The sequence below is a fragment of the Tenebrio molitor genome, chromosome 9 (genome assembly GCF_963966145.1).
Source record: "Tenebrio molitor chromosome 9, icTenMoli1.1, whole genome shotgun sequence".
Taxonomy (NCBI): domain Eukaryota; kingdom Metazoa; phylum Arthropoda; class Insecta; order Coleoptera; family Tenebrionidae; genus Tenebrio; species Tenebrio molitor.
Window position 1 is genome coordinate 19,460,557 of NC_091054.1, and position 12,020 is coordinate 19,472,576.

A 12,020-nucleotide genomic window follows, 5' to 3' on the forward strand; every position below is an offset into this window, starting at 1 on the left:
CCACGACTTTATTCATAGACTTCGAAAATCCTTTTGATTTCACCCCCAAAGTTATTTACGTAGAATTATTACATGTCAAGGATACTCCACATTTTTTCCAAACTTATTTCAGAATCACCCTGTATACCTAGGTACTTGTTAAATATTGATCGTGAATCGAATTGATTGAATAAAGCAATTTCCATTCCAACTTACGTCAGTGGCTGTAGCTACCTGCTATTATTTTCTTCATACAAAAATTGTGCAAATTTGACAATAAAAACCCACCAGTTAGTTCTGTGAGTTTTTAATACTTGTCAAATTTAGTATCCTTTTCGTAGCTATGCAACAAGTTGTAGTAAATTAATCAATAAATTCAAAGGTAAAATTAAGTACTACAGATCAGTTTCAGTTCAAAAAAATTAGAAAAGAAAAAACAAAAATAGGAACCACAGTACGTTCTACACAAGTATCCCTTATGTTTTTTTTTTATCACAGTATTATTTATGTACTGAATTTCGCATTATGTATAGGTACATTTTAAATGACCACTTAAAGTGGTACTAATGAAAATGTCTTAACCTTGTGTCAACCGCCGTCTATGAATGTTTTTGCTTTATTTATATTGCATAAAAAACAATCGTTTTTTATCTATTCCATGAATACAATTTTCATATAAATACTTGCCTAACCCTGGGTACAGCACGTTCAAAAAGCAAAGTGCACTTGACGTGATATCCAGGTTACATTTGAACGTCAAATTCATGTCTCCTACTGCAATTCCTTCATTATTCGCGCCATGTTTATTATTTAATTTTACGGTGACCGAACAAAATGGCATTTGTTTTAATCTCAGAATACGCGCCCCAATTGTTAAATACTGTGATGTCCAAATGAATTATCATTATCAAATTACGCCAAGACCAAGTTTCGTTGACACGCCACGTTGTAGGATGGTATTTCTCTCGTTTGCTGTCAGCCACGAAATATGATAATCTAGCCATTACGGTTGTTTATTTTTGTTTCCTTTTAAATGCCCTCTTCTGACGGTTGGAATTTCAGTGCGATCAGCCTTTTTCTGTATAACGCCAACCGCCATAAGAATCATTTATAACTCTGACAGACTAAACAATCGTTACCCAAATAGCCTTACCATTGAAAAGCACTATACCGTAGCTACCATAAAATAAACGAGTGCGACATGTTGTGAAACCGGCAACACACTTGTAAACGACAAAGAGTTCACGGGAAATTTATTTTTTCGTAATTAAATTATTTACTAGTTTTTTGTGGTTATATTTTTTTGCTGTTCGTGCTGACCGTACGTCAAATTTCTTCCAGGAGAAGGAGGGTCGACAGGTATGGCTGCAGCCACGACAGGGGGCGCGACTGGAGGCGCGACTCTGTTGCAGTGCACTGACGACCGCAGCACGACATTGGCGGGCTGGTCGATGGGAGGAGCGCACAATTCTTTGACCACGCCTACTCTGTGGCAGTATCCCGGTAAGTACTGACCATGGGCGACTTTTTTTCCATGCGTTTTTAGACCGGTTCTTAATGTGGTAGTTATTTTTATGTGTAGTAGGTGAATTTTTTTGTGAGGAAATTTGTTCCGGAATCGAACGGTTTCATTGCAAAAATGGTTTTTGGTGTTTTTGCTTACGGTGAGAGGAACGGTGTGGTGTTTACTGTTTGCTTGTTTTTTTTTCTGAGAGGAAGTGAAATTGATGGTACCGGAGTGGTCGTTTATCATGTCGTAATATGGTGGTACCCTAGTTGGTATGTATGTAAAGGCAGCAACTTAAAAAGTCGACACTCTTGGTACTTATAGACGCCATTCAAGTTGTTAACTTCTTTGTCGGTATGTTTTCCGGTTCCGAATTGCTGTAATTATTGCTTGTTTATGATGTTGTAATTTATTGCCTGGTACAAGTACCAGCAACCAGTCAACAGCTCACATTTTTTACTTCAGTACTGGATCTACTGCCCATCATATCTCGAACAACTTATTTTTTGTCATATTTAAGCACACACGATGATCATAAATATGATGTTTTTTTGTTTTCTATGTTCTTAATTTCCAATTGGACATTTAATGAATGGTCAAATTGCAAAAACAGCTGAAGTTAACTAAATTTATTAGGTAACCAAATCTCATAATAAAGAGGAAAAATTTCCAATTTTTTTTTGTTACTTCATGCTTTTTCCAAATATTTAAAATGTACACCTCATATTTGCAAGTGCAATGCGAAAGTTGACGAAATTGGCACCCACGGTCTAAGTTGTTTCAAAAGCAGTGGTAGATTTTCAAGACACACTGAAATTAATTCCATTATCAACCGGTCTTTAACTTCAATTCATGTGAATTCAACTTTAGAACCAAACGGACTGTCTCGGGATGACGGAAAACGCCCAGATGGGATGACTTTAGTACCGTGGATTAAAGGTCAACCTTTGGTTTGGGACGTTACTGTTGTAGATACACTTGCAAACAGTTACGTATTGAAATCATCTGAAGTCTCAGGTTTTGCCGCTGAAATGGCTTGCAAACGCAAACATAGCAAATATAGTTCAATCATTTCGTCAAACTACGTGTTTAAAGGTTTAGCATTTGAAACCTTAGGCCCTTGGTGCAAAGAAGCCATCGATTTCATTAATGTCATCGGAAACCGACTTATCGCGGAATCAGGCGATTCAAAATCAAAGAAATTCCTTTTCGAGAGGATTTCCCTTGCCATTCAACGTGGAAACGCTGCAAGCATTCGGGGCACTTTTCCAGATTCCGCAATATTATCGGAAATTTTTGTATTATAAAACAAAAATGTTTATGTAATTATGTTTTTAAAATGTTACCTTTTATAAAAAATTAAGCAAAAAGTTAATCAATAAGAAAATTGTGGGAGAAGAAACTGTCAAGAAATGTTTAATGATAGATTGTAATCTAGCAATTACATATTGCAAATTAATTTTTTGAAAAATGGCATTCTGTACTCCCAAATTTGAACATTCCCAAGTAATTTTTTGGAAATTGTAGATTTTAACAAGAATATCTTCCTTTTAAAGACTTACCAGACTTCTTAGTAAGTTGCAACAATTAGCTATTATACAGGGTGAAATAAAAATGGAGCAAAATATTTACATCACATGATTCTATGTTGAAATATAAGCAAAACACTCTGGTACCAATTTACTCGTAACCCTCTGGTTATGGAGTTATTAACAGTTAAACTTGGAAATTTGCTGCGATTGTAATGAAGGAATACATTTAAATAGGATCAATAACACATAATTCAACAAGTAAAAGAAATATTCCAGCACTAATTTCACCATTTTGATTATTAGTTTTTTTGTAATTTCATTTTTAAACTGCTGTTCAAAAAATTTAGAAGTTATTGCAACATCGCAACTAAGCTACAGTGATTTTTCGAACTTAATTAAAGTCAGGGTTGTCATTAATCATTATATGCAGTATTTTTTTAAAATTTAAGCCATGTATAGCTAAGTCTGCGACCAACTTGAATTTGTAGATATTTTTTTAGTAATCAGCTTAGTAGGAAATAATATGAAGTAGTGGTACTATTCTTTGTCGAATAAGGCAAACTCTATTGTTCCCTATTGTGGAAACACAGGATTTACGTGTTTATTCGACGAAGTACTAACAATAAGTAATGAGCCTTCATAAAAATTTGTGGTCATGCAGACCACTGTTTTCTCTCTCTTTTACAAACATAGGTCATCTGTTCGGTTGGTACGCTTTAATATTAACTTCCGATACATAACCTCATTTTGATCATCGTTTTGTAAATGAAATTATTAATTTAAAGTAGAAAACCAAGAAAACTTTCGTTAGTTAGTTCTAAAAAGAAGTGTTTTTTTTTGCAAAATTTAATTTACCAACTTGCTTGTTCGCAAAATAAATGAGATGTGCCCTCTATCTTTTGACAGCTGATGCAGCTACGCCATACGTTAACGGAAAACAAAAGCAAGCATCAGGCCAGTTGATCACAATTTTTTTTGAACGCTCTTTACCATAACATTAAAATAAAAAGGGTCAATTGGAGTACATAATTTGTGTAAATTAAATATGTTTACATGTATGCAGGACTTACAGGGTGTTGATTGTTTGATTAATTGGCATCTAATGCATCAATAGCGCTTTTGATCTATTTCTGTGTTTACTGCATGGTGTGTTTTAGGAAGATATTTCAACTGTTGTTAACTCATTCTGCTATTACTAAAGTTTGTATAGGTAGACATACAAAAGTAAAAAATTAATGGAAAAGTCAAAAATTATGTTCGAATATTTGTTACAGTTGATTTTAACCTTAAGCCAGAACGATGAAAATTTCAATACAGGACTTTGTATCTCCCAAGATACTTCTAGTGTATATAATTCAGTAACAAATTAAGAAGAATTTACTTAATAATGCTTAACAGTTGTTGGCAAAACGAAGATTAACAGAAGAAACCAAAACAAAGACGATTATGCTAAAAGTAGAATAAGAATTTTATAATTTTGAAGTCACCTTCGGAGTTTTTATATTGTCTCGTATTTTATAGTCTATAATTATTATCTGCAACATTGCAAATTAAAAATGGGTAAAAAAATTAACATATTTATTTTTAGATATTATTTCATTTGTTATGTTCCGGCACCTCATCCAATCAATTAGGTATGTTTTTGACAGAGAAAAATAGTACATACTGGAGGGTTAAAAATACACTAAAATACGCTAAAAAGTAAGACACAGTTAAAATTTTGAAAACGTTTTATCGGAATTTATTAAGATTTGGTGTAGGGTTGGGGGAAGTTAAGTTCCATCACTTGTGATTTGTTCAAATTATATCTTAATTTGTTTTTGAGATTATAAACTGAATCCGGGAGCGGTCGAGCCGATATTCGAACAACCAGAACAGCCAAATCACATTCTGACAGGATACAACAGAGGCCTAATTGTGTTGTGGAATCGCGGCGACAACACGTTCTTAAAAACTTTTGCCTCGAATCAGCAGTTGGAAGCGCTTTGCTGGCACCAAGACTGCAGAACATTCACGAGCTTGCACAACGACGGTAAGTCGTCAGAATGTCCGTGAACTATCGACAAAATAATTATTTAAACTATGCAAAAATATACACGCTCAGGTTGCTATTCGTTCTATTTGTTACGCTTCAAGTTTGATTATCGATTTCTTGAAGAGGCTGTGCCTTTTGTGATGTCATTTGTATTAATGTCTTATTTGAAAAATAACTAACCAAAGTCGTTAAATTATTCCGTTATAGTTATGTAGTTGAATAGGAAAGCACACAGAAAGGGTAATGAAAAAAAAAACAGAAGCCACTATCTTATCTTTATTATCATTGATCTATGTTACTCGTAAACTGTATTCAGAACTATAGGAGAAACATAAATGTACTTTAAAAAAAAAAAACGTTTAATTAAAAGTACAAATAGTTTTTTTATGTACCTAGCATAGCACTGGTTTGAGTGGAGCATTTTTGAAAAGAACATTTTTTTCTGAATTCAGTATTACCATATGTAATAAAAAAAAACAAAATGAAACAAAAAGAAAATGTGCCTCTTCCGGCTAATGTTAAAGTTCTCGTAAAATTGGCACGCTTGAACGAGAGTTAACTAAAATTCTAATGATAAAACAAAAACACGAAATAGAGGGATTGTTTATTTTACAACAGATGCTCAAAGTGCTCTCCATTAACTTCCTGACAATAATGAATACGTTTGACATAGTTTCGCGACGAATCAATAATAAGTTATTTATGCAACAAGTGCAAAAAGTGAATGATTATTGCACGCGACGTGAAAATTGTCCCAAGAGCCGCAGGCGAGTGGGACAACACGTCAAATGCAATAACACTTTTTGCACGTGTTGCATAGATACATTTTTTCTACGATCGAACAAAAAAACGAGAAAAGAACCGATAAACAACAGTTTTCAGTCCTATGCGCTGTGTTTGAAAAATGCAATAAACACTTTTTGCACGATCGTAGACAGACTGTTGACAGATGCGTGCAATAAATATTAGTGCAATTAAGAGGCACTTTTTCCACTAAAAACAATGCAATGAACACTAACCTTTTGCACGATCGTAGAAAAAAAATATTTAGAATAATATTCGCAATTAAAATTCTTATGCGTTCTTCTATGTTGACATAAATTCGACTTTTCACATGACCTCACAAAAAAAAGTCCAGCGAAGTTAAATCGGGTAACCCAGTTGCCTACTCAATTGTTCCTCCGTCCTATCCATCTGTTTTGTACAAATATTGGCGTACTTGACGAATATCCACGGGCACCGCCATTGATAAAAACCATGTCGGTTTTCTCCAGGTTAGTACAAGACATTTGTGATTTAAATTGAGGTTAAGATTGATGTTGTCAAAGATTTTTTTCATAAAATTCAGTGGCTCCCAGACTTTTTTTGAAAAAGTTTTAGCCTCCTTTTCTCGAAAAATCTCAACATTTGTATAAGGCATTATTGGCTCAATCATTACTTTTTGTAGGGTTCTATCACAATTTGTAATTAGAGTTGGCGCTGGAACTGAATCCATAAGTCTTTTTGAATCGATACACTTATTTGTATATAAATTAATGTTACGAAATGCTATCAGTGGAGTCAAACGAAGGACCCGTTTGTGCTTAGAACAAAATGGTTAACACTTTCAGCACCTGTTGTAACATTGTTTAATAAAATAAACATTACCATTGTAATTTTTCTTGATCCCTCGAACCTTAATTCGCCATTTTCTGTTTTACAATTGTCATTAAATGTGACGTTTGACGCGATAGTTCAAAATTAGGCATGCGTTGACAGTTCCAGCGCCAAGTCTAATTACAAATTCAATGGATCCCACGATTTTTGCAGTCACTCTGTATGTAGTTTCAGTTCAACTGATAGTTTAAGAATATTTGTCTAAGAGCAACCTGTCGCGTCGCTACAAAAGCACTAGATATCTCTCTTAGATGTCATATTGCCATTAATAATCAAAATGAATCTGCTCTACCCAATATGAATTTCTTTCTAACAAATATCAATAGTTATGACGTTTCCACCTCCATTTGCAGAAAGTTGACTCAAGACAAAAGAACGCACGGTTGACGTCCTGGTTATCTTATGCATAATTGTTTCCCAAAATTCAATTCTGCGATCAAAGTTGTCTTTGCTTATTCTTAGATCCCATTATTTATGCAGTGATTAAATAAAGCCAACTGGTGCAACGAATTCTTAGAATTTTCTGCTACGTCTAACATAAATTTACGTGAATTTTCATCGTTTTCTTCCAGATTTTGGACACTCTCAAACAGTTACACTTTTATTATCCTTTTGCAAAGTTCTGGAAATGGTTGATGTGGAGATACGAGTAGGTTCTCCATGTGGATGATTTTTATTGAGGAGATCTACAACTTCAGCAGTTCACTTAAACGTGTCATTTTTACAGTAATTAGTTGTTTCAAGTAATGGCAACACGTTTCAAATGTAACCATTTTTTTTATTGAGTTAAGTTTGAATGAAAACTAAGATATGCATGTGATACATCACTAAATTCAGAAGAAAATGCTCTTTTCAAAAATGTAAAATTTGACCAATAATGGTATTTAAAAAAATCTACCCTTATATCTCAAAAACAAATTGAGACAAAACATTAAAATCAATAGAACTTAATTTCCCCTAACCTGTACAATTTAAAGATCCTGTACAATTCCACATTAAGTACATACCATATTCGTAATTACAGATGCAAAAACAATACACAGAAAAATAGTACTTCCATTTTTTTATATTTGAATAAACAAATACGTACTTAATTAAAAACATTTTTTTCCGTTGACGAATATGAATCTATACGATTTGTATGTTATACATATGTACAAAAATCCGCCGAGGTATGTACGAATGATTCTGATTGTGAGTACCTTGTGATTTCCCTTTCATATCATTTGCATACAGCCAAAGAGCGTCTGATGTTCGACCTTATGCGAGCGACAGGTCAACCACCCCGTACATTTTTATGCCTTTAAAAGAGCCCATTGTGTACGGATTAACAATTTGTAAAGTCGGTGAAGAACGCCGTTGCATGGCCAAGGACGGAGCGGGTTGACGACTTAGGGCATAATGAGAAACCCTTGAAAACCAGCCCAAACTGGTTAAAATTACGCCATTGTTCTAGAGAACCAAACGATTCCTCCGTTGAATCTTCGCTCATTCCACAATTTTTCTTTATGTTTTTTTTCTCATCAACACTGTCGAGTAAAAGAAAATCAATCCTTGGTCTCTCTCACTCTCTCCCCCCCTGTAGAAGAATTTTGTTACCCCTCCTGTTGGTTTTGTTTGTTTTGAAAATTTTTTTGCTTTATTTTTATTTTAACACATTTTTATGTTGTGTGTTGTAGCGCCCGTTCCTATGGAGCCGATGGTTCCTCTCCCGGTACCAATGCCTCCCGTCGGATTCCAGCTAGTCCGTGACCCAACAACCGGAGGTCTCCTTCTTTTGCCCACAACCGGAATAGGTTAGTCACGCGTCTTCATCTCTCATCGTCTCTTCCCGTTCTTCAAACTCGTCCTTTTCGTCCGATTTCTCTTTGATTTTAAGCCGGGACCGTCTCTTTTCAGAGCCCCTCCAGCAGGCCGTCGTGTGGCCCAGCTACCACCAACCCCCTTCGGTTCTGTTACCGCCTTTGCCGCCCCCGCCGCTCCAACTGTTGAGCTCGGCCTCGTCCGACTACCTCTCGAGCAGCACGACACTCCACCAGCACACCCAGACTCACAGTACGCGCTTGGTCGCCGTCACCACAGACAACAAACGAAAAATTCCGTTACCCATTCCAGCAACAACCCTGATTAAGATAGAGACAGATGCCACGACGTTAGACCAGACGAAGACCCTCCAAGCGGTCAGTACCATCGCAAGCAATACCGGCACCGTCTTCACCGACCAGAGCATGGCTCCGCTGGTGACCACACACGTGATATACCAACACCCGACCAACTTGATCTTGTCGCAACCGACCCAGTCGGAAACGATCTGCAGATCCCAAGCAACATCGCCGGTCAGTTGTCTGACGCCGCCCCCGGAAACCACCCCCGTCCACGAAGAGGAACCTCTGGCGGTGCAAGACGCCAGCAACCAGACAGACACTCCTATCTGCAGCGAAGACGACAGCACGGCTCTCACAGTAACCGACGTGGCAGATGTGAGACTCAAACTAGAAGAAGAACCAGAAGTAAGTGCTTCCATTACTCCAGTACCTGAAGAAACCAGACCTAAAGAACCTGAACAAGTGCAAGAAGTGTCGACGCAAGTCGAAGAAAGTGAGAAAGAGAGTGCAGTGGTGGTGGACAAGCTGAAACCGGACATTAGCGGCTTGGAGTTGTTGTCGAACAGCATAGTCGAGTTTGAAAACTGCAGAAATGGGGTCAAAGTCGAAGAAATCGAACACAAAGACGAAGTATTGACGGAGATCGCTCACGTGTCGATGAAGGAGTGCGACAAACAGGTCGACGACAGCTTAGGAGGTCTGGACCTCTTGTGCGCCCTAGCAGAACAGCGAATCATGGAGGAGAACGACGAGAAACACAAGCTCGAGAAGGAAAGGTCCAAAGAACGCAAGAAAGAGAAACGGAAATTGAAGAAGCACGCTCACGAACACGAGCCCAAACGGAAGAAGAGCAAGAGTGACAAGTACAGTATTTCTAAGAACGACTCGGACAAAGTGTCCGACAAGATAGCAAACATGCCCGAGAAGATCGATTGCATCTGTCCCAACGACTATTATAGATCTTACAAGACTCCAGAATCCGAGGAAGAAGTGAAAAAGTTCATCGCAAGCAAGACCCAATCGAGCGGTTGCGACAGCGACTGGCCTCGAATGAACGAAATGGAGTTGGACATGAGGATGAAACTGGCCGACCTGCAGCGACAGTATCGCGAGAAGCAGAAGGAATTGAGCAAGCTCAAGCCGAAGAAGCACTCGCAAGACTGTAAAAAGAGATCACGCAAAAAATCCACTCATTCCGAGCGAAGTCTCACTCCTCCCCCTCTACTGGACAAGATCGACCTACAACTCACTCCGAACAAAAACCAGGAGCTGCTCAAACCGCCCACTTTATGCGCCTTCGAGAACATCAAAACGCCTAAACTTGAAGCAATAAAACAAAGCGACAGGATAATCAACGACTACAAGAACGATCTGCTCCGGCAGCAAGCTCTGGAGGAGATGGAGTCGTCACCGGAGAAGAACTCGTCGTCCAAGAAACGCAAAGTAGGCAGGCCTAAGAAGTTGCTGTCGCCATCGGGTTGTCACGTGGCCACCGAGACCATTGTGGCCAAGAAGCCTAAGAACAACTTCGTCGGATACTTTCTGGCAGCTAAAGAGAAATTCCAGTTGCAAAACAAGGTGTACTCGAATAGTCCGCCGAGATATCTGGACGAAAGTACCATAACACACAAGACGAAAAGAAACAAGAACAATAATAACATCATCATCGAAGACATAAAGTCGTGCAAGATCAGGCCGAAATTGAAAGCTGAGCTTACAATCAAAGCGTACACCGAAGAGGAAGAGCAACAAGAGTGGGGGTCGGCCCAAGAAGATAACGTCAAGGAGGAGGAAGAGAACGACGACGACCTTCAACAACCGATCGAAGAAACCAAACTCGAAGTGAAAGAAGAAGTCGACAAGGAAGAAGTCGAAGAGCCGAAAGAAGTGGAAGAACCGAAGCCCGTCGACACGAGATGCACCCTAACTGCGGACCACTTGGGAGTGGACAAGCTGAGGGTTTTGACAGCGATGGGGGGCCTGTTTTATGCGGGACATTTGAACGCCGTCCAACCCCCGGACGTCTACTCGATCACTCTCGATGGGGAAAGGGGGAATCGGCCCCATATCATGTCGAGAGAAGAAATTTTAAGAGATGCGGTAAGTTTACCTGTCGGTGTCTCGTAATTATTTTGTAATGTAGTCGGACGGGTTAAAATTCTGTTCACAATGTTGTACGTGAATGCAGAGTGTTCGTTGTAAATGTGCCAACTTAGTTTACCCAACTTGAAGATAATGTAACTCGATCCCAACGCAGATCGTAAACGTAAACTTTTATTTCTACCTAAGTTCATTCGAAATGAGTTTACTCCGAATCGGTCCGCGATTTTGGCATTCGGTGGGAGCTTCGTGGGTATACTCCGTATACTGATATGTTGCACGTTTTTAAATTCTAGTTCCAAAACATAAGGGAGTGAAAAATACTAAACTCTCCATCGCAATTGTTTCACGTTATTTAGGAAACCATTGTAGCTTTGCAGATTAATTATTATTATTATTATTGAATAAGTCAACTGACAGTCTACTGTCCAAATAAAAGTTGACTGAAACAGGGGAAAAAAAATTCGGCCAGTAGTAATCCTACGCCTATGATGTTTACCGAATTAGAGCTGTCAATCTGAATGATGTTTCAGTACAAGTGTTTTCAGTTGTTATGAACTGTTGTTGAAATTATTGATTCTTCTAGTATGAATGATATAACAGATGTTTTGGGCGTTATTCTACTTTTTACCGTGTAAACACTTGTCTCTGTGTCTGTTAAAAAAACGTGCAATCTATCATCTATCAGTGTACGACATTCAGCCTAGATTTCCCAAAGAAATATGTAATTAATTATAAACTGATTGAAAAAAGGATATTGATATTATAATTTATAACGTATCCCAAGAAAAGTAAAAGTTTGACATAAGTCAAAACTCACTATATGTGTTAAAACGTTTATTAAAAAAACATTTCAATAATTCTTCTTAAAAAAACTTACTTATGCATTTTGATAAAGTTAACTTAAATATTTAGCAATATCCCTAACTTTTTTCGATCACTTTATTTGGAAATTGTTTTTCTGTTGTTTTTCTCAACTGAGGAAAAAATAAAATTAACCAGTAGATACAACTTTGACTACTTCTTTTTTTTAATTGTTTTAATAACAGATTGTTGTAAATGATCAATGGAAGTAATAACAAGGTATTAATATGTCGGGTTTTTTT

The 12,020-nt window shown here is 37.4% G+C and overlaps 1 protein-coding gene across 5 annotated transcripts in view; it reads left to right on the plus strand.

The window, feature by feature from the left end:
* The window catches only part of wge (winged eye), a 129,188-nt gene that overhangs the window by 100,903 nt on the left and 16,265 nt on the right, over nucleotides 1-12,020 (plus strand). For 3 of the 5 annotated variants that reach the window (XM_069058909.1, XM_069058908.1, XM_069058910.1), the window contains 4 exons: nucleotides 1,321-1,482; nucleotides 4,844-5,050; nucleotides 8,389-8,505; nucleotides 8,609-10,914. In XM_069058909.1, the coding sequence (XP_068915010.1) occupies nucleotides 1,321-1,482; nucleotides 4,844-5,050; nucleotides 8,389-8,505; nucleotides 8,609-10,914 (2,792 nt within the window). The remainder of the gene's footprint in view (nucleotides 1-1,320; nucleotides 1,483-4,843; nucleotides 5,051-8,388; nucleotides 8,506-8,608; nucleotides 10,915-12,020) is intronic. The other 2 variants (XM_069058911.1, XM_069058912.1) reach the window with 2 other exon arrangements.